Source organism: Onychomys torridus, chromosome 1 (assembly GCF_903995425.1).
Source record: "Onychomys torridus chromosome 1, mOncTor1.1, whole genome shotgun sequence".
Taxonomy (NCBI): Eukaryota; Metazoa; Chordata; class Mammalia; order Rodentia; family Cricetidae; genus Onychomys; species Onychomys torridus.
In genome coordinates this window covers 36338148-36360321 of record NC_050443.1, presented here as the reverse complement: position 1 = coordinate 36360321, position 22174 = coordinate 36338148, and the positions used below count along the sequence as shown (strand labels likewise).

Genomic DNA, 22174 nt, shown 5'->3' with positions numbered 1-22174 from the left:
ACCAATGCCAATATGTTGTGTTTCAGGTGTTGCTAAGGTGCTGAGATAGCTCAATGGTTCCACATTAAGAAGCCCCCATATTTAGGGGGAAAGCTGAATCTATGGGATTGTCACACCAATTTTAGTGTGAGTGTGTGTGTGTGTGTGTGTGTGTGTGTGTGTGTGTGTGTGTTTCAGGCATGTGGATGGAGGTCAGAGGACAAGTCGGTTCCTTCCCTTCACCTATGAGTCCTCAAGATCAAACTCAGCTCATCAACCGAAATTCAGGTCATTAGTCTTGGCAGCAAGCACCTTTACCTGCTCAGCCATCTTGCTGGCCCCTATAGATAGAACTTTTATTAGCAGGAGATCCTGGATAAGAGGCCACAGTCCTGATACACACATTACCCAGTTCAATATGGTTGGCTAGCATTTCTCCAGCCCCCACACTTCTGGTTCATTCTCTACAATGCAACCAGACTTATGGACAATCCCACCTGTTCGTATTTTTCTGATTCTACACAGTTCTCTGAACTCTCCATATGCTTCAAGAGAAAGTCAATGTTCTTATGGCAGAGGAAGCGGTCTGTGGGCCCCCATGTGTGTCTGCCTGGCTCTTATCTCTCTTCCACACTAGGCTCTCATCACCCCTCCTCTCCTATGCTCTGGACTCAAGGCTGCTCTTCAACAAGCTTGGTAAGGTCAGATTATATCTTTGTTTTCCTTATTCCATCTTCTCTGGTGGGTCTTTCTACATGACCTTTCCAACCCTGATGGGAACTGTCTTTTCTATGCTCTGACTGCCATTTGCTTTTTCCTTGAGCATATTTCTAGGCTTTATCTTTTCCTAATGGCCTTTTTTGACTCCTCATAAAAACTCTCCTGGAACACTCACCAGAAATCTAACCCCATGAAATGCATCACATAAAAGACTAATGAAGATACATCTCAAGTTTAACTCCTGGATGTTATGTTGATGTCTCTCCCAAGAAAACACTGGTTTCTGAAGTCAATGTGCCAAATACCAGTGTAAGCACTTTCCCAAGAACTTCAACTGTGGGTCACTTGGTTAAACATTAAGATGTCATGCTATCAAATAATTTGATTAAAGCACTTCTTAATTTGTATTAAAACACACCTTGTAATGAGATCAAAATATATCTTGTAATGAAAGGCATTCATTTAGAGAAAGTCAGAACAATATAAAGACAAGCCACATGGCATGGTTCTCTGTGCAGTAGGCAGAAAGCACAAGAGACTCTGAAGGATCATGTGAAGCACAGAAAATGGACCACTGATGTGCTTAACTGAGAATGTCCAGGCAGCAAGAATTCAGAGACAGGGCCATGCCCTACTATATCAGCTCAAAGGAGGGATGCTCTTCCAGCCCTACACAAATGTGGCAAGTTCATGGTGGCCCACACAGGAGGAATGGATGCTGAGTGGGTACAGGATGTAAGCGGCAAATGAGTGGAGTGAGTTCAGTCTGTGGAAAGTGGTTTAACATGAAGCACAGTAAACAGGCAAGGAGGCAGAGATGTGAGGAGACCTAGAAATGAAGAGACCCTAATGAGCCTTCCACAGAAGCCAGAAAAGTTCAACGGTTAAACTAACTCTAGGCCACAGTGCAGATGCCCAAGAAGGACAAGCTGCAGTCTGCAGCTTCCAGGAGGAGGAAGAGTCAGGTGGCTGATCCTGTGCAGAGATCAGCAAAATTTATTTCATCCCTGGGCTCTAAGGTATGACACATCTTCATAACCATGTTTATTGCCCACTGTGTAGGAAGCTCATGACATTCTCTGTAGGTTCAGGTTCAGTCCAGAGAGAAAGCTGACCCAGAAGGGAATGTTGTAGGCCTAGAAGAGGGCCAACTCTTGAGTCTCACCCCCACACACTTTTTGAGCATTGCATGGTCTCTGGAGAACAGGAAACAGCCTTGCCTCTGATCTTAGTAACTTCCATAAATACTACTGGGATCATCATTTTGTGTCTGTTTAGACAGAACAGTGTGCAAAGCATCCAGGTCAGGGTGGAGCCCTTCTGTCATCTTCTCTGGGGGAAATGATGGCAGAGAAGCAAGAACAAAGCAGATTCTGCACAGTGCTTAAGCCCCCAAAGGGATCCAGCTGCTCCCAAAGAACCAACATGCCACCTCCACTACAAACTTCCCATACACAATCCTGCTTTCTTAGAATCCATTCATTTAAAGGTTATCTCTAAAATGGGAAAAGTCCTAACTAAGGTCTTCAGACTAAACTCTTATCTCTCTAGTTCAATATACACATTGTTTAAAAAGATACGCACACATACATATGCACATATGCACTCATATATGTACTACTCATGCACACAGCCATGTGCACATGGATATGGACAGTTAGGCACACACACATGCATGCACATACACATCCATTAGCACACATGCATGCACACACATACATATATAAGCATGTGTACATGCATACATACATACAGTAAGCAAACAGGAATGTATGATAAATGGAAGATGCATTTAATTGTTCTCTCTAGAAATTAGTTTTCTCACAAATTAGTTCTGAGATACACCAACTGCCTCATGAAAAGAAAAATTACAAGAGTTTCTTTAAAAAATATTATGTATTTCTGTGAATGAGACAGAGCTCTTTAAAGTTTATTTTTCTTTTTAGATCATAGTCTTGTCTAGAAAAAAATATAGAAAATGAGTATGCTGGCAAACTCTGGACCTCAACTTAGAACCTGTTCCTTCTGGACATCAGGCCAGGGCATGTGTGAGCTGCAAGAGCATGATGGGAAGTGTGCTGGCTGCATCGCAACTCGGAATGCTGCTGGACAGAAATGTGACAAAGCTGCACATATGTTAGGGTATAGAAGTGAATTTGTGTACATGAATGGAGTAGAAACATTCCAATTAAATGGTGTCTGTTGCAAAAGTCTGTTATTTAAATGTCAGCAAAAAGTAAAATGATACAGTGTACAGAAGTAACCCCCAGGCTTACACTTCCAGATGACTTCAGTAATAAGTTCTCTAAGAGCATCTGAGTGAGGAAGTCTTACTTAGAAGACAAAATGTGGCCATGCTATTGCCTTCCACCTACCTAAAGTAAATTTCTAAAAATTTACCAACGTGGAAAAATCAAGGAAAAACAATGTTTTCTATTTGACTGAAACAATGGATGACTGTCAACCCTGCATGCCCAGCTGCCCTTGTTTAATTGGAGGTCAAAGCTCTACAGTGAATGCAAAGGAGAGAGGTCCCGTCTAACCATCTAGGAGATTACCTTCAGGGTCTGCTTTGCTTTGGCTGTGGAGACATAGGCACAACTATGAAGACCCTACTGAAACAAGAAGATACAGGTTCATCACACACTCTCCATCCCCACTGCAGACAGTGAACCAACAGCACCTAAAAATGCAAATTGATCCTTTGGGACAAGATTAAAGAACGCTCTTGGTTAGCTTCAGTAAGAATGACTATTCTCGCTTTCAAGCCTGCAGTGGAAGGTGTTTTACAACACTGGAGTCACGGTGGCTGAGGAGAGAGAGGCACTCATCCTCTGGGAAGCACACACTATGTTGAATCTAGGAGTTTCAAATGCAAATGTCAGGGCAGTCCCTTTTCTGGAGTCCCATGGTCTCCTGTTCCAAAACAAAGGAAGCAAGTGAGGAAAGAATTTTTCCAGGGGCTAGACACCAGGTGTAGGTCTCAGTTCCACACACACCACCACAGGATGCCTATAAAAAGTCTAGGAAAGACATTAAGCAAAGGATCATGCCACCATAGTTGGATTTCCTGCCCCATCATGTCAGACTCCTGCTCTTTGAAAGGCCCCACCCCACAAAGCTGGGTGCCATGTAAGCAGTGTTATCTTACTATCTTGCCCTTCTGTTGTAACTCAAATGTATTTTGGGACAGTCCAAGGTCATAAGGGCTACGAGGAGACATCTGTTCTATCTGAAGAACAATTTGGTGAAGAGTTTACTGGGAGTGGGAGCTGCGGTTAGCAGCCCAGGCTTTCTGCATAAGCGCAGTGTGGGAGGAAAGCTGAGTCACCCCTGGGAAATGAGAATTTCCTTTTCTATAGCTGGATCTGAATGTGGCTGCAGTTCTATTAGTTGGCTAGCTGTCAAGGTCACCTTCCACTTTACTCTCAGAGTATTTCACTTTCGTCTTTTCTCAGTGGAAACAGGCATCTCAGCAGATCCACCAGGGTTAGGCACCAGCCTCTGAAGAGCCAATTCATATCTTTGGTGCTAAGATAACCTTGAAATTCCCACTCCTCTAGAATGCTAACTGAATAATTCTTTTGTAGTAACAACATGTTGAGAAAATATATATAAGACGAATGTGACCCCTGCATGTGGAAGGAGATCCTCCTTGCTGAAGACCCTGAGTTAATGTCATCTAGCTGAACGCTGTAAACATTTGTGAGTGGAGCTTTATGACATGTGCCTGATTGTCCGCCAAGCCTCCCTCTGTGGAGCTAAAGTCTGGCTTACATGGAGTCCTTCAGCACATGGGCAGTGGTGCTTATCCTGAGTCCTCTCAGGTAGTGAGGCAATGTGTCACCAACAAAGCCACATGCATGCCCAAAGACAGCCTACATTTCCCATAATAATCCAGAATTTCAAAGCACCATGAGTAGCCAAAACAACTCCTGGGCTGGGTAACAGCCATGGCTGACACATATGTAGATGGAGATAAATTGGCATTGTGTTGTATACAGTATTACTGCTGTGGTCTGGAGCTTTGGAGACTTTCTGCCCACTGCGAAGGTTTTGAGACCAATAGGAAACCTGGTCTGCCCTTTATCTGCTTTTCAATTGTTTCTGACCTCCATGTCTGTGAGAATAGATTTTAGGGAAAATGTGGTGAATGCCAACACACAAAAAAGACAGAAATTTTAACCAAGATGGCTGGTGGGAAAGAAACAGAAACATCAGATGGGTTGACTTGAAAAAAAAAAAATCTAAAGAACCCATTATATGGCTGCATCTCAAATACAATTTCACACTGAATTCATAGTTCCCTTAATGTTGCTTATATCATAAACTATCCTGTAGGAACTCTGGGCTAGAAAAAGGCATTTCTGTGGCACTGGCAAGGGGCTTAGCCAGTGTGCCACTGTGGGGTCACAAGCCTCTGGAAGAAGCTACCTTAGAACAGCTGGTACCACCAAGGGACCTGAACTCAGCAGAGGATTCTTTACTGCAGTGGCCACCCTGTAGCGTTTCCTGAGGGAAAATACTATTTGTAAAGTTTTTGCTCAATGTTATAATTTCAGAAAATTTGAGAGGCTGTTGATTTCTCGTATGGACAACTGATAGTAAATGCAATCGTCAACTTGACTGGTTTTAGGGTCTCCCAGGAGATGCACCTCTAGGCACATCTGTGAGGGCACATCCAGAGGTTTAACTGGGAAGGGAAGGCCCACCCTGATGTGTGCAGCGCCGTCCCACAGTCTGAGGAATGAGACTGAGGGCGAGTACGAGGGAGAACGGAGACATCGCTGTGACCCCCAGCACTCATGTGTTTGTGCATCCTGCCTGCAGACACAGTGTAACTGCTGCTCCACTCTCCTCCATGCCCTCCTCCCCAGGGAGGACTGTACTCCTAAACTGTAGCCAGAAGAAACCCTTCCTTACAAACAACAATGAGAAAAGGAACACACTGATATCCAACTCAAGATTTTCTACCTTGTTCTTCCCACAGTCTATAGCAGTGGTTCTCAACCTATGATTGTTGATCCCTTTGGAGGTCAGCAATCCTTTCACGGGGGTTGCATTTCAGATAGCCTACATATCAGATATTTATGTTACAATTCATAACAGTAGCAAAATTAGTTATAAAGTAGCAACGAAAATAATTGTATGGTCAGGGTCACCACAACGTGAGGACCTATATTAGAGGGTCTCAGCGTTAGGAAGGTGGAGATCCACTGAGAGTTCCTCAAACTCTTGCCTCTAACACAGGGGCAGGAGACTACTTTGCAATAAGATGTGCAATCAAATTTTAAATGATTACTACCAGGTATCGGTTGCTGGCAAAGTTAAAAATATCAATTAGTATGACTAATGCTAAGAATATTGGAGTGTGCCCCTCCAGTGAGCTAGCTGCAGGGCGTTGTGACTTAAGAGAAAGGCACCAACTGCATTCAGCACAAGACAGTCCAGTCTTATTCTTATTCAGGTAGTGGAGACAAGGACTGAGTGACCAAGCCAGAACGAAATTTGACTTTTTTTTTTTTTTTTAATCTGCAGAGGAAACAGCATTAAATGAACATACTGTTACTGACTATTGGAAATACTGTGACACTTGTACCACACCCAGTCTGTCTGTGTACACTCACTACAAACTCTAAGATGGCCCAGGGTGAATGTATTTCTTCATGGGTCTCCTGTGTTTTGTATATGCAGCCTGAGCCTCCCTCCCCCCCCCCCCGGAAGACTATTCAGGACTTATAGAGACAGATAATTCACAATTTTCCCCTCAGGCTCAGTGAGTCTTATCAATAATCCAACAACACAGAACACTGTATGTAATAGCTCCATTTCCTTCATGCCTCTCTCTTCTACACAATTCACATTTAGACCAGCAGAGATGATTAATACCAAAAACTATTCTTGTTGTGAAGACCACAAAAGGAAGAAAAAAAATCAACTTGTAATTTCACATTACCATGTAATGTTCATTTTGTTGTTTAAAGCAAATATTTGACAATTTTTTGTTTTGTTTTTGTTTGTATAACAGCTCTGGCAGTCCTGGAACTCTAGTTGTAAACCAGACTGGCCTCGAACTCAAAGGGATCCACCTCTCTCTGCCTCTAAGAAGTAAAGGCATGTGCCACCATGTCCAACTAAGTGTTTTCATCTTAAAGAAAATGTCAAAGAGAAAATTTATTATATAGATTAAAACATATGAAATACCAAAATTTTATAACATGATTTAAACTGGGTTTACTGCTTACTGGTAGATTACCTCAGCAAGGTCACTAAACCTCTGTTAGCTGCCAGTGGGATATGTAAATTAAGGTTCACATTGGCTTTTCTTAAAGAGTGGTAATAGTACTAGAACGAGATCATGTGTAAGCCAATGTCTTTGATAAGTCCTATCAAAATGATATAATTTTTATTATTTTATTATAATAAAATAACATCTGAAACTACTGAAGTAAGATGTATAAGTCCTAACACAGTGAGCAAACCACTGGTACTGTGAAGGGATGCTACAGTGTGGAGGGGTGTTACACTGTGGAGGAGGGATGCTACACTGGGGAGGGATGCTACACTGTAGAGGGATGCTACACTGTGGAGGAGGGATGCTACACTAAAGATGGATGCTACACTGGGGAGGGATGCTACACTGCGGATGGATGCTACACTGTAGATGGATGCTACACTGTGGCACAATGCTACACTGTAGAGGCGGGATGCTACACTGTAGATGGATGCTACACTGTAGATGGATGCTACACTGTGGAGGGATGCTACACTGTGGAATGATGCTACACTGTGGAGGGATGCTACACTGTGGAGGGATGCTACACTGTGGAGGGATGCTACACTGTGGAATGATGCTACACTGTGGAGGGATGCTACACTGTGGAGGGATGCTACACTGTGGAATGATGCTACACTGTAGAGGAGGGATGCTACACTGTGGATGGATGCTACACTGTGGAGGGATGCTACACTGTGGAACGATGTTGCACTATAGAGGAGGGATGCTACACTGTGGATGGATGCTACACTGTGGATGGATGCTACACTGTGGAGGGATGCTACACTGTGGAGGGATGCTACACTGTAGAGGAGGGATGCTACACTGTGGATGGATGCTACACTGTGGAGGGATGCTACACTGTGGAGGGATGCTACACTGTGGAGGGATGCTACACTGTGGAGGGATGCTACACTGTAGAGGAGGGATGCTACACTGTGGATGGATGCTACACTGTGGAGGGATGCTACACTGTGGAGGAGGGATGCTACACTGTGGAGGGATGCTACACTGTAGAGGAGGGATGCTACACTGTGGAACGATGTTGCACTATAGAGGAGGGATGCTACACTGTGGAGGGATGCTACACTGTGGAGGGATGCCATAACTACTACAGGGAGATGTACCACAATTCTTTATTTCCCCTTTCAGGCATTTGCTACAGAAACATATGCTGTTGTGCTAAAGGCTGAGTTTGTACTTAGTAGTGAGTTTACACCAGTCCTTTACTCCAGTATATAGAGGTGGAAAGAGCAGCATTTTCCTCCCTGCCTCAGAGAATCCCTCTGTCTAAAAATAGATTAAAGGCATTTAATCCTTATGAAGCCAGAATCAATTATAAATGTAAACATACAATTACAATAAATTGAGAATATTCTTATTTTTTTTTTCATTCAGAGGATGTATGTTCGGTTTTGAGGACTTTCCAATCACAATAAACATACTAAAACAAAAATTATTTAACTTTGTGGATCGTGTAAAATTCACTCCTTTGGGATACTTTACTTTAATTACTCTTTTGGGTTCTTTCTTTAGAGTCTTTAAGGAGGACTGGCTATGACATTCTGTGTTTTGACAGAGCACGCAGGTAAAGGAAAATGAAAATGCTAGATCTGAACAAGGACTAGTTGCTAACAGGAGGCAAGGGGTTGAGTGGAAATATATAAAACAGTACATGGTGACCTAAGGATAACCTTGCTGTGACAGATGTGAGAACCGTGGACTCTGAGTTAGAGTCCAGGGCTAGACAGGAACTTCCACACTTAGTACTTGTGTGACCCTCACAAGTAATCAGCCCTCTAGGAGGTATCGTCTGTGTTTTTAAAATGAGGGCAACAGTGGGGTATGAACCAAGCAAAGCATTTACACAATTAACTAATACACAGATAATGGTCACTGGACACCAAGTGTGTGTGTGTGTGTATGTGTGTGTGTGTGTGTGTGTGTGTGTGTGTGTGTTTAAGACAGAGAGAGGCAGAGAGAAAGAGAGGAAACATTTTTCACACAAACTTCTTGAAAACTGATTAAAACATCAAATTATTGAACTAAATTGTCAACTAAAGTACTTCAAATATACATACATAGTGCATATATAGGTATATATACCCACACAGGTATTCTCATATGCTTCTTCATGGCAGGGAGGCTACATCATTACAGAAATTGGGAGTACAGAGCATAAGCATTTCATTTCCTCAGTGAAATAACTAGATTTTCCGACATCTCCTCAAGATTAGTCCTGGGGCTGGAGAGATGGCTCAGTACTTAAGACCACATTGTTAGATATTCCGAAGTGACAGATCTTTAGTTTCAGCTCTAACTTATCCAGTTCCCATTAGATTTACATTTTAAGTCAATGGGAAGAGGAAAATGCTATGCATTAAGGATCCAGAGACCTGTTTAGACTTATTAGCTATTCTTTCCAGCATAGCGATATTAAACTTCATTTCTCTCATTTAAAGGTGATCTAAAAATGGATATAGTATCAGGCTGTAAGCCTGGAACTTTTTTCCAGGTTTGAATTTCCCATATTTGAAGTTTTTCAATCTCAAAAATAAATGCCCCCAAAAGCCAACATGTCAGCTGAGTTCTTTCAGTTGGGGGCACCTCCTTAAGTAATTATTTTGCATTTCTCCACCATACATCACTTCCTCAGAAAGAAAAGGCTAACAGGACTTATTATCATTTGTTAAGTGTTCTAGAGACACTTTTACCAGAGTGCCATCTACACCCTGTTGTTAGCCCCAGTGAACATGGGTAAATGATGAGTTAAAATTCTTGAAAGGAGCAAACACATTATCTAAAAGAAGGGAATTGAAATGCTGGGTTTCCTGCATGCATCATAAATATTTGGGTTTCCTTTGCCTAACTAAACTGATGCTGCAGGGGACAAACGAACCAGAAAGGGAGGTATTCACAAATGCTCCCTGTCACTCCCATCCACCTGAACACTGTAGCCATGTTCTGGGATTTTATAGACAGAACGAGACCTAAAAACAAGCCTACCCTGCTATCTAGTTCTGAAAACGTGATCATCCTCCGTAACTTTCCAGGTTGGATGGAGGGATACAAGCACGGGTTTCCAGGTGCCGGGTCATGGCTGCTCCTGCAATGCTTGTGATAAGACAAATGGAGGATTTAATCTCCTCCCTACTTAGTCACAACTCCTCCGAGTTTTTGCACAACAGTCCATTTTTTAATCACCAGGCGAGGTCTGCAATTTGAGTCTGGCTATTTGTTACTCCCAGTAAATCGATATGTGTCAAAACAGCAGCAGGTAATAGGACTCTCTCATTGGACCTCCCCTCAGAGTCCCAGAAGACACAGCTAGGCTCGGTTACTATGGCAACAGATCTAGGCGCCTCTCTGCCTTATCCACCCATAGTGAGTTGCTTTTCACCACACAGACTTAATATTCTGAAGAAATTTTAGGGCAAAGAAAAAATTCTCAGAGAGTCAATAAGAGCATGTGTTACCTTTCTATTGATCTAAGATGAGTTAATTCAAAGACAGTTTGCAGAAGGTGTCTCTACAAACCCCTCTCCTGACTGTCAGCTACACTATTCATTGTCTTTTTCTTAGGGTTCCTGTGTATTCACATTTCTTAAGATGAGAAACAAAAACCTGGAACGATGAGACTCTTCAGGATGGAAGAGCATTAAGTTGTACCAACATGCAGACATATGCTGTGAAGATGTCTCAAAAGAAAACTCATGGACTTTAAGGTTTTCCGCAATTACCAATGGGAGACTCAACAAGGTGATTCGGGCAATCAGAGAAGTTTCTTTGAGTTCTATTAAGGGATTCAAAGAGATAACCGTGTATCTTAAACTGCATAAAGCTCTCACCCATTTTGACAGCAGAAAGGGACAATTTTGAGCAGTGCCATTTGGTTAGCGTCTCTAGTCGTAACAACTGTGACTAAGGCAGGCAGGTGATGAGCTGCTTTAGACAGTGAGCCCTGTTGCTCATGCAGCTCAAATGCACTCTGCATTCTGAGGACTTCAGGGGAAAATGGTAGAGGGTGATTTATTGTAGCCGAACTGTAAATGTGTCAGAAAACTGGACAGTTCATTTTAAAAAGGTTATTCTAATTTGAACTAAAGTCTCACATTTTCTCAGCTAAATAGCAAGTTTGAGGATAACCTCTCCACCACCTTCTGATCCTTTTGCCTCCACCTTCCTCCTAGGTTCTAGAATTACAGGTGTGCACCACCTTAGCCACTTTATAAACTACTAGCATTTGACAGCCCTCCTGCTCCAGAAGGCTTGGAGTGGAGTGTGCTCTCCCAGAAGTCTGGACTTGAACTTTGTGTACAGAACCCTTACTTGAAATAGTAGACACTCTTTCACCTATGAAAAAGAATAAGAACAATTTCCAGGCTATAGGGAAGAGGTGAACCTCTTAGACAGAGAATGTGAAGTACTTGGGAAATTCCTAGCAGAAATGGCACTAATGAAACTTCAGTTGTCTTTCCTACAAAGTTCCTCTGCTTGTTTCCTTGGGAATCACTTCCAGACAAAACAGCTGACTCAGTGCTTACAGTACGGGCCTTGAGATACATCTATTTTTAAACTGTGGTAAGCCAACTTGCATTTCAATAGAACTCTGAGTTTTAAATAATTAAAAAATTTTGTTTCAACTCATAATGTCTTTCCTAAAATGTGTTTTCATTTAACTTGTCACCCAAGATGACACTCTAGGAAAAACATGGGATGGGGACCAATTCTAAGGTTGAATATACTTGGGAAATGCTACTGAGGACTTTCTCTCGAGAAGATTTAAGAACGCACACCGAGTGCTGCAAGGAGCTGGGGAATCAGCATCACTTACTGGTAAAGGGTTGATACAAAAGGTAAGCTGCCAGGGCTTGGACACTCATTTCACCAAAACTTAGTGGTGATTTAGGAAGGTCTCAAAAAATGAGACGTAGTTTCCTTTTGTGCCCGGGTACTTTAGTTGCACTGTGTATCTCAGGCTGGCTCTTTGTCTCAGCCCTCCAGCTGCAATCTCACCAACACTGGGACCACAGGCATGTGCCACCCTGGTCAGGTTGTGTAACTTCAGAAGTCACCCAGGTCCTGTCTTAGCTTCCTGGACTTTGAATGGTAACAAACAAGATTTATCCCACTGTGGTGAGGAACTGCAGTACGAAATGCTAAGTGTTCATAAAAGGCTAACAGAGTCAACTGTCAATATTTAGAGTCATTTAGCAGGCTGGCTAAACTCTTTACAGTCCATCTTTATAGATGTCTTGACCAGTTTTCAGAATGGCTGTTGTTTATACTTTGAACAGTCCAAATTTACTATGCTAGATATGGGACTGCATTCTGGTTAACGTACAAAAACTCTCATGTTTATGCTTATGTTATCTCAAAGCACACGACACCCTGCTCACATACAGCACTACAGGAATGTTGTTAGGTGTGGAGACTTGGCCCCATGGGAGTTCTACTGGCTTAGCCATGTAGTTCACAACCATTTCACACACCAGCAGAGATTCTTCACACTAATCAATCTATTATCGTGATGTATTTCCATGTTGCTAAGTTTTATAGGGATGGGACACCAAGTTACTAAAGCATAAATGATCAAAGAGATTCTGGATATAGCTCACTGTTGGGATCTACAGAGACAAAATACAGTAGTCAGAGAGGGAACTATTATTTGAAAGTTTCCTAGGGATAATCATCAACAAAGTAAGATTTTGAAACAGAAAAGGGACATGCAAACATAACCAGATAAGAGCTTTCTCCAGGACTGAGTGTCTACATTCTCTGTCCACAGGAGTAGATTTGGAGACACACACCTGGGCATGTCTGTGAGGGCATTCCCAGAGGTGAGACCCAGCCTGAATGTGCGCAATGCCATCTCCTCAGTCAGAGGTCATATCCTCTGCCACTCCTGCCACTGTGGGCCACATACTCTTAAACTCTAAATCATAATTAATCCTTCTAATAAGCTGTCTTTTGCCAGGCATCATTAATGAGAAAGTTAACAACCATACCAGAGGAAAACAAGTAAGAAGTTTTAAACAAACTACATACTCCTTCCTGGCTAAATAACAGCATCAGAACTGCAGTGCAGTCTCTTATCTTTCTCCAGAAGAAGAAAGCTCAGAGAAAGATCCATTTAAACGAACAGCCAGCTAATTAAATGACAGCTTTCAAAGGATTTAAATTATTTTTACATTTATAATTGTACCAGTTTGCTGACTTCTCTTGGGTCATATTTTAATCATCTTCATCAGAAAGAAAGAAGACAAAATTTTCACATTCATATTCTATGTTCTCAGTAACTAAAACCTGCTTTCACTTTTTACCATTCTAGTCTCATTTTTGCTCATATGTCATTTCTATATAAACATGATTGAAAAACTTACTTTGACTTTACCATGTATGTTAACCACCCCCACCAAATACATAAATGTCTTTAAAATTGTCCTTTTCTGGAAGCTGGAGAGATGGCTCAGCAATTAAGATCACTGGTTGCTCTTCCAGAGGACCCAGGTTCAATTCCCAGCACCTGTAACTTTAATTTCAAGGAATCTGATTCCCTCTTCTGGTCTCCATGGGTACTGCACACACACGGTGCACAGACTCAAGGCAGAACATCCAACCACATAAAATGAAAATAAATGTTCAAATAAAATAAATGATAATTTTCTGTATCTCAAGGTTAATGTTCTTTTGTAAGGAGTGTGTGTGTGTGTGTGTGTGTGTGTGTGTGTGTGTGTGTGTTTCTGATTGTGTAGCATTTCAGTGAACTTCTTCCTATATGGAGCTCTTTCTCTCTAAAGATTCATGATTTTTGAGCTCCAGGACACACGTTTACCATGCACAGACTTGTGGAAACACAAGTTGTTTGACCCTAACCTTAGAGTTTCTGTTTCTCTCTGAGAAGGTCCTAGAGTCTGCATTGTATAGGGTTCCCAGATGTTGATGTGTCTCACCTAGGGACACGGTACAAGTCACAGTAAGGCTGCACACTGGTTATCCCATTGGGGATCCTGAAATCCTCCCATCAACTTACACATTGTGTTGCAGATGAGTTTTCAATATGCGAGGCCCCATTAGACAGAGGTGATGGAAGGGAGAAGGGCCATGCAGGAATCTAGGTAGCAGCCAGGAACCTTTGCAAGCAGGCTTGCATTTCAGTGAAGCATTGTCTGGTTGACTGTAAGTATCTCTGTTACAGTGGAAATTGTTAGAGATTTTTTTGTCATCACCATCTAATCCTGAAATCAATGAGATTTACCTTGGATGACAGTAAGGTTCTACCTTCAGAATAGATACAAAGCTGCTTTTAATGAAAAAAAAAAAAAAAAACCCAAAACACCAAAAATTGAATTGAGGGCTTCTGGCAGGGGTGTGGGTGGAGAAGGACTCAGTTTTCTTTAAGGGGCTGGCTACTGGGAGTTTGACCATGCTCCAGTGAGCATATGGGCAACACAAGCTGGACTTGTGTTGTTCTTTTTTTTCTTCTTCATTTTTTCAGGGGGCAAGGAGTGATGAGGCGGGAGGCAGACCTGGGAGGAATGGGAAGTGAGTGTGAACAGGGTGCATGATGTGAAATATCCACATAATCAATAAAAATATTATGGTAGAAAAAGTACTTTGTGTATATGCTTGTGCACATGAGCACATAGGTTCTAGTATGTGACCACAACCACACATACCATCGTGCACATACAGAGGTCACCAAACAACCACAGTGGCTTGTCCTTGCCTTCTACACAAGTTTTCCTCTGCATTTTGCTGCTGGTAAGCTGGCTGCCTGCCCTGTGAGTTTCTAGGGACTCTTCTGTCTCCACCTGCTGAGGTTATAGACACAGGCTACCAGGTGCAATTTTACCTGGATTCTGATAGACCTAGGTCCCCATGCTTGTGTGGCAAGTGCTTTACTTGGTGAATCAACTCTCCAGTCCTGCTCTCCAGAACAACCCCAAAGTTTTGTTCATGAAAAATAAAAGGGAAAATCTGGCTTTGAGAAATTGTTCAATAGCTAGAGACATTTTTTTTTTCATTTGAGAGATGATTACTAAGATTTAGATTAAAACCAGAATAAAAAAGACTACAGAGTTTGTTCTCTATACTAAGAGTTTTATTATATTTATATTTGGGTAGAGACTAATTCAACTCTCTAGACCAGAGGTTCTCAACCTGTGGGTCATGACCCCTTTGGCAATCCTGTATCTCTAAAAATATTTACATTATGATTCAAAACCATAGCAAAATTACAGTTAGGAAGTAGCCATGACATAATTTTAAGGTTGGGGGTCACCACAGCATGAGGAACTGTATTAAAGGGTCCGGAAGCATTAGGAAGGCTGAGAACCGCTACTCCAGACACTTGCATGTATGAACAAAGATGTCTACATAAGCATCCAGTGGCATCTATTTAAATATGTATTAGTTATGCTGTGTTCTAGATGTTCACAGATAATACATCTACTTAGCAGAGACACTGCTTAAGGTGTCTTCCCAGGTCTTTCTCTGAATATCACACACTTTCTTACCTACTTTTAAAAAACCTACTTTAACATTATTGTCTTTCTTTCAATGTACAAAGAGAAAATATGCTCATGTATATATCCAACCACAAAATGGTATGGGGGAAGAGTTACTGCACTAGGTATGGGCTTGATGAGCCTGTGTAGGACTTGCTGATTCTTTCTGAAGCTGGGCTTTGGTCACTCAGATACCTCGAAGTCCGATGATTTCCATGGCCTTACGTGACTCTGCATTGTTCTTTGAATTCAGCAGGCTCATTATGTCCTTAGGAAAACATAGCTGTTGTCAAGATGGGTGAATAATGGAGGATGAAGCCTGAGATAGCATGTTTCAGTGTCTATATATTTTATATAATAGTATTAATAAATGTATCAAAGTAGCTGTATTAGATAGCTTCAGGTGAAGTTCAAAAGTTTAAAATATGTTCATACAAAAAAAAAAAATGCAACTGAGCCATTGGAAATGGCCACCCAACTCCTGTGTCTGAGGATTCCACTATAAACACATGCCCTTGAATCCAAGTGTTCAGAACTACAGTTAAAATATCATCTCTACAGCCGTAAGTTCAACACCACTGATTTCCAAGTAACGACCGTCACTTCCTCATACAGTCAGCACGGTGACAGTCCACCACATGAGGCCCAGCCAGATACAAATCTAAAGCATTAGTCAAAGCACATGTTTATCAATGGGCTATAGATCATCTCCTTATCCAACACAGAGAGAAAATAGAGAAATTTACAGTGTGAAGTGCCTCAAACTTCAGTTAGGCAGTCTCTAAGGACAAGCAGAAGTTGTTCTAGATCTCACGAGCACTCTATCATGGTGGACACAGACTCTCAGGACAATATTACATCTTTGAAAGCTTGTCTGTGCAATAGATGGCAGTTACTGCAGAGACAACTGGTCACAGTACAGAGAATTAGCATGTGTGATGTTCTTTTAACCGTAGTGGGTCTCTATATCATGACCCCTGATCCTCAGACTCAGGAAGCATCAGGGAGGAGGGGTAGGGAGATGGAAGGACAGAGAGGAATGCTGTGAAATGGCGTCTGTTGGACACTCAGGGCCACGGCACTCAGGAACTCCCAAAAGCTGTGGCTACATGCACACAGTCAGTCCAGTCAATAATTCCGCATGGATGAGGGAGGGGAGCTGAGCAGCTATTGGAAGCTGATGAATACTCAGGGAAGGAATGAGTTAGTTTCAGGTAAGTGGCTCTAGGCAGGGTGACCATGTTCTGCTGGTGGCCCCACACTTAGGTATATACAGGCAACAGTAGTTTGACAAGACATGAAGTTGGAAAGGGCGATGCAGGGAAGAGTTAAAAGGAGAGTAAAGTGGATATGATGAAAATATGTATACATGGAATTCTCAAGAATAAAGAATAAAAATATTAAAAAATATCTGTGAATATATGTTCATGGCATTTAACTTTGTGAAATGATTAAGTTTCTAGTTTAAGCAGTGATACAAAATTTCCTTAAAACTATACCATTTGAAAAAAAAATCAATTTTCACATGAAAAGTGTTATAAAAGAGTAAAACTATGTGAAAGTACAAGATTTATGGCTAAGTGTCACTAAAAACTGCTGAAAGCGGGCAGTGGTGGTGCACGCCTTTAATCCCAGCACTCAGGAGGCAGATGCAGGCAGATCTCTGTGAGTTTGAGGCCAGCCTGGTCTACAGAGTTAGATCCCGGACAAGCTTCAAAGTTACACAGAGAAATTCTGACTTAAAAAAAAAAAAAAAAAAAAAAAACCAAAAAACAAAATAAATAGAGAGATAGAGAGATAGATAAACAAAACAAAACAAAAAAACTGCTGAAAGCATGTCCTAACAGCTTGATGCTATACCTTGCTACCAGTCAGTGAGAGACAGTTCTGTGGTTCATGATTTTACAGGCTTGCCTGAGTGTGAGATACTATCATTCACGATAAAAGCCTGAATTCTTCTACAAATGATAGAATAAAATTGGCAGGAAGGAAACGTTTCCTGAAAAGAAAAATGACCGTTAAAAACTAGCTCACCTGATAGGTGCCATAAAATGTAACATCATTTGTAAACATGGAAACCAAAGTCTGACAATTGAACACACATGAAGATCAGACAGACACAATTAAGTATGCACACTGGATTCTTTCGCCTGTAGATCCTAGGCGACATCTAAGGAAACAGTGTCCAAGGTATTAACATTTCTATCACAAAAAGGGAAGGCTGTTAAATAAGGCCCTTTGTTTTGACTGTAGGCACTGGGGTCTCATATTCTAATGGAGGATGTTTCTCAACTGAGCAATCAGCCTGGTAAAATGTTAATGCATCCATAGAGTCTCTGAAGCATTGTTATTTAATGTGGTGATGGGAAAGCAGGCAACGGAGCTTGAAAAATGCATGTTTTCCTTGCAAGAAAGAATAAGGCAACCACAGCAGCCTGGATGCCTGCCTCTGCAGCTGAGGCCCTGACCCAGGGGGATCACCCTAACTCTGGTCTATTTATGTCTCAAGCTTGACATTCCCAAGCAGAAAAGCCACAAGTACCTGGATTTGTTTTTATCAAGTAAACATTAACCTGAAATTTTAGGTAAAAGTCTGAAATGACTGACATGGTTTAAGATAAAATTAAGATAAAGATTTGTTTATCCATGCTGCAGATTCTTAAAGAGGCCTGCTGTATTAAAACATTCCAGTTGCAAGTTAAAATGAGTAAGATTTCACACTGAAAGTCTCCTATGGGTCATCTCAACGGTGTCTGGTGTTCCATGATCTCACCTGATACATGCGTTAAGATGCTTCCGTCTACAAGGAGGTAACAACAAGGATGCTTTCCCAGGTGCAGAGGAAAAATGAAAAAGTGTGCTTTCTTCAGGACGAACACAAAAGGACATAGAAAAAGTCCTTTTCTGAACTGAAGCTTTCTAGGGGTAGATATGCAGTTATATTTTCTTCTTTTTTAAAGAAGAATTTTTGCCCTTAGCAAATGTCACACACTTGTTTTGAGACACTAAGCTCTCTTGACTGTTAGCAAAGCAGATTCTGAGTAAAAGCTTTAAACTCACCCTTACAGAGTCCCTGTCAGCCCCCAAGGACACTGATGATTTTAAGTTGGGGCTATTCTCTCTTCTAACCCGGGGGGAGTGTTAGTCACTGTTAAGCCAGGATACTGCAATGAGGTGATTTTTGTGGAGTTTTGGGGATCAAACCCAGGACCCCACAATGCAAGGCAAGCCTCTTCCCAACTGTGCTCTATCTCCAGTTCCCAAGACAGGGCTTTTCAGTCTCAGCACATTGGTCCCTAATCCAGATTTGTGGAAAACCCATGCTGAACTAATCTGAAAAGCTGCCCAGAGACAATAGGGCGATGATTTATTTCCACACTATGATACATAGAAGGTCCTGGAAGGGCACATTTGCATTCCATTCTACTGAAATGAAATGAATACAGGAAGCATAAATGGCTTTTTCCGTGGGAGCTGATACCTCTGTATATATAAAGACATGCTCTGTTCACCCAGCCTTCAGCAGCATATTATCCTATCTACTGCTCTGCACAGGTCCACACCCTGCGGCCACAATGACACCAGAGGGCGTTCCTGGCCAGTCACATTCCTTGACATTTGCTCTGACTCAGGTTCAGAAACTGCTCATGTAGGACAAGATGAGAAGGAGAAAGAGACTTTACCCTGATGAAGAGGATCTTCTCCCCCACGCGATATCGACCCTGAGAGAGCCGCTCCACACAGAACTTTGTTGGGCACTTGCAGGGAGGGTCTTCAGAGATTCTTTTTACCTGAAATAGAGGAGCACATTCATTTCCCCCAATAAAATCACATGTGATTCCTCTCCAATAGTTCAAACATGGCCGAACTGTTAATCATGTAGACTTGTTCTGTATCAGAAATGATGTGAGCACAGGGACTATGGTGGTTTGAATAGGAGTAGACCCCATAGACTCGTGTTTGAATGCTCGCTCTCTAAATGTGGAATGATACAATCAGGAGGTGTGGCTTTGTTGGAGTAGGTGTGGCCTTGTTGGAGGAAGTGTGTCACTGTGGGGGTGGGCTTTGAGGTCTCAGATGCTCAAGCTAGGCCTAGTGTGGCAGTCCTTCTGCTAACTGCAGATCAAGATGTAGCACTCTCAGCTCCTCCTCTAACACCATGTCTGCCTTCATACCACCATGTCCCGTCATGATGATAATGGACTGAACCTCTGAAACTGTAAGCCAGCCTCAATTAAATGTTTCCTTTATAAGAGTTGTGGTGGTCATGGTGTCTGTTCACAGCAATAAAATCCTAACTAAGACAGGGTCCCTGGGGGAAGTGTGAATACCAGGGTCTGGAAGCATCTTCTGAGGGTCTGAGTGTATGGCTGATGACACTGGTGAGGAGGGAGGGCATCAGATGAGATTAGCTGCCATGACAGCAGCCATGAGCTGGACAGCCAGAAAAACCACGTGTGTGGGGTCCACACAACAAAGGCACTGAATGGTAAAATAAAGTGTGCATAGGCTAACTACACTGAAAGCTGAGGCAAATTCATGTGACACAGAATGTTTCTTCAATACAATCCCATTCCACTAATCTATTTAGGTTTGAAATAAATGAAAAACAATTTTTTTGGAAACTCTTCTTTGTTTTGTTTGAAACTCTAAGATTTTCCCCTGAAATTTTACCACCAGATTACTCAGAATCATCAGCATTATATCCCATCTTAGTTATCAAATATTACATTAGCTGACATTTAAAATGAGTAATTAAAACACGACTCTGATTAATGTTCCTTTGGAGTTCTAATGAGTATGCACAAACACTGAAAATCTTAAGAATATTGCTATAAAATTCACTTGTTTCATAATCCATGCAACTTCTAGAATGTTTTTAAATGAGAAAGATTTTTCAGACAATCCAGAGTAACCCAAATATCTCATATGTTCAATGTCAAATACTTCAACCATAATTTCCTTGAACTATAATCAGCTGTTAGTAGCTACCATGTTGTAAAGATAAAATTAATTCAACAGATAAGAAAGTTAGGATACTTACAGTGGTCACCAAGAAATCCAGCCATTGTTCATTTACTTATTCATTTACTCTGTTTATGTCAGTGTATGGTGTATGCACACATATGTTTGGTGTGTGTGTGTGTGTGTGTGTGTGTGTGTGTGTGTGTGTGTGTGTAGTCCCTTGAGACTGAGTCTGTCACTGAACTAGGGAAACTAGTGGACCTAGTGACTAGCATGCTCTCCAGAGATCCTCTTGTCTCCACCCCCATAGCACTGAGGTTACAGGACAGTGTGACCAGGTCTTACTTTTATGAGGGTCTTCATGCATCAACAGTAAGCATTCTCAACCCTAGGCTATCACTCAAGACCTCAAACATTATTTTTAATGATATAATGACTGGAATTCAATCACTCTTTTACCAAGCAAAAACTATAGGGAAAGTAATTTATGAACTCCCTTAATTTTTGTTACAAAAGAACTATACAATGGTTTTGTTAGGGTATGGAAGATTCCAGAAGTATGAAAGCAAAAGACACCAGAGTAAAAACCAGGAATGGTAGAGGAAAGCAAGGAAAAAATTATCTTAAGAACAAGCAAACTGTCTCAATGACACAAACAAAATAACACTATCTTGAAAGTGAAAGAACTAACTCAGGACATACATGTCCATCAGTCTCTTCTTCCATCCTAAATTTTTCCAAAAACACAAGCCTAACATTCTGAGTCATTACTGTGACAGGAGCCTAGTGAATCAATAGTGGTTAACCTTAGTATCTCCTTGATGGGTTTAGTTCCCCAAAGGCTAAGATAATATTTTATCTCATCTTAAACCCTAGACATAAAGCCTAACACCCTAATGGAATAGAAAAGAGTTCAACAGATGGACACTGGACACATACATAATCATACTAATAATGGAGTGGATCTTCACAGGAGATACAGGGAAATCACTGGAGCTGAGGAGGCTTTGATCCGGACAGCCTTAAAGATGACTTTTACTGAAGAGTGAGAGAACATTTATCATTCAGTTAGTAATCAGGCCATGGATTTGAAATATGAGCTTTTGCCATCTTGTTATGGTAATGTTAAAGCAAGTGACCTAAATGACGGGAAATAGTGAAGCAATTCCTTACAGAACAGATTCGCATTCGGAACTAGCCATGAGGTCAAGGGTCTGGAATGCACCTATGCACTATTTTTAGTGTTATCTGTGTGTATTTCTTTCTACAGATGTTTGTAAAATGTCCATATACATATAGCATCCTTACCACTACTACAGGGACTTTGAAAAAAAGAGTGAGGGTAACATAAAGGAGCTAGGAAACAGGGATGAGATCTTTGTCACCTAGGAGACCAGAGAGCATCAAAACTCGCAGCGTAAGGCATCAAAACTCACTGGGCAAATTTTCTACTGACAAAGGAATTCTTGAGTCTGTGTGGGCAACATCTCCATCTTGCAGGATCCTCAGAAAAAATACAGATCCTATTAGCGTCAAATTAGCACCAGGAACATTTTCTCAAGTGGCCTGCCCTTTCCTCATGCCTTCCTCACTACAGAAATAGACTTGTTTGTTTGTTTGTTTGTTTGTAAACCAAGGTCTTGTTTTCCTTTTTTCATTTATGTCAGGGGCAGAGGAAAAAATAAAAGGGAAAAGGCCAGACCAGGGGCATTGAAGACACATT

The 22174-nt window shown here is 41.6% G+C and overlaps 1 protein-coding gene across 4 annotated transcripts in view; it reads right to left on the bottom strand.

Annotated features, from left to right (window-relative positions):
- Positions 1-22174, bottom strand: part of Gas2 (growth arrest specific 2) — a 146963-nt gene that overhangs the window by 26903 nt on the left and 97886 nt on the right. For 3 of the 4 annotated variants that reach the window (XM_036187928.1, XM_036187937.1, XM_036187919.1), the window contains 2 exons: positions 19170-19277; positions 3258-3311 (listed from right to left, as the gene is read on the bottom strand). In XM_036187928.1, coding sequence (XP_036043821.1) covers positions 3258-3311; positions 19170-19277 — 162 coding nt within the window. The remainder of the gene's footprint in view (positions 1-3257; positions 3312-19169; positions 19278-22174) is intronic. The other variant, XM_036187946.1, reaches the window with a different exon arrangement.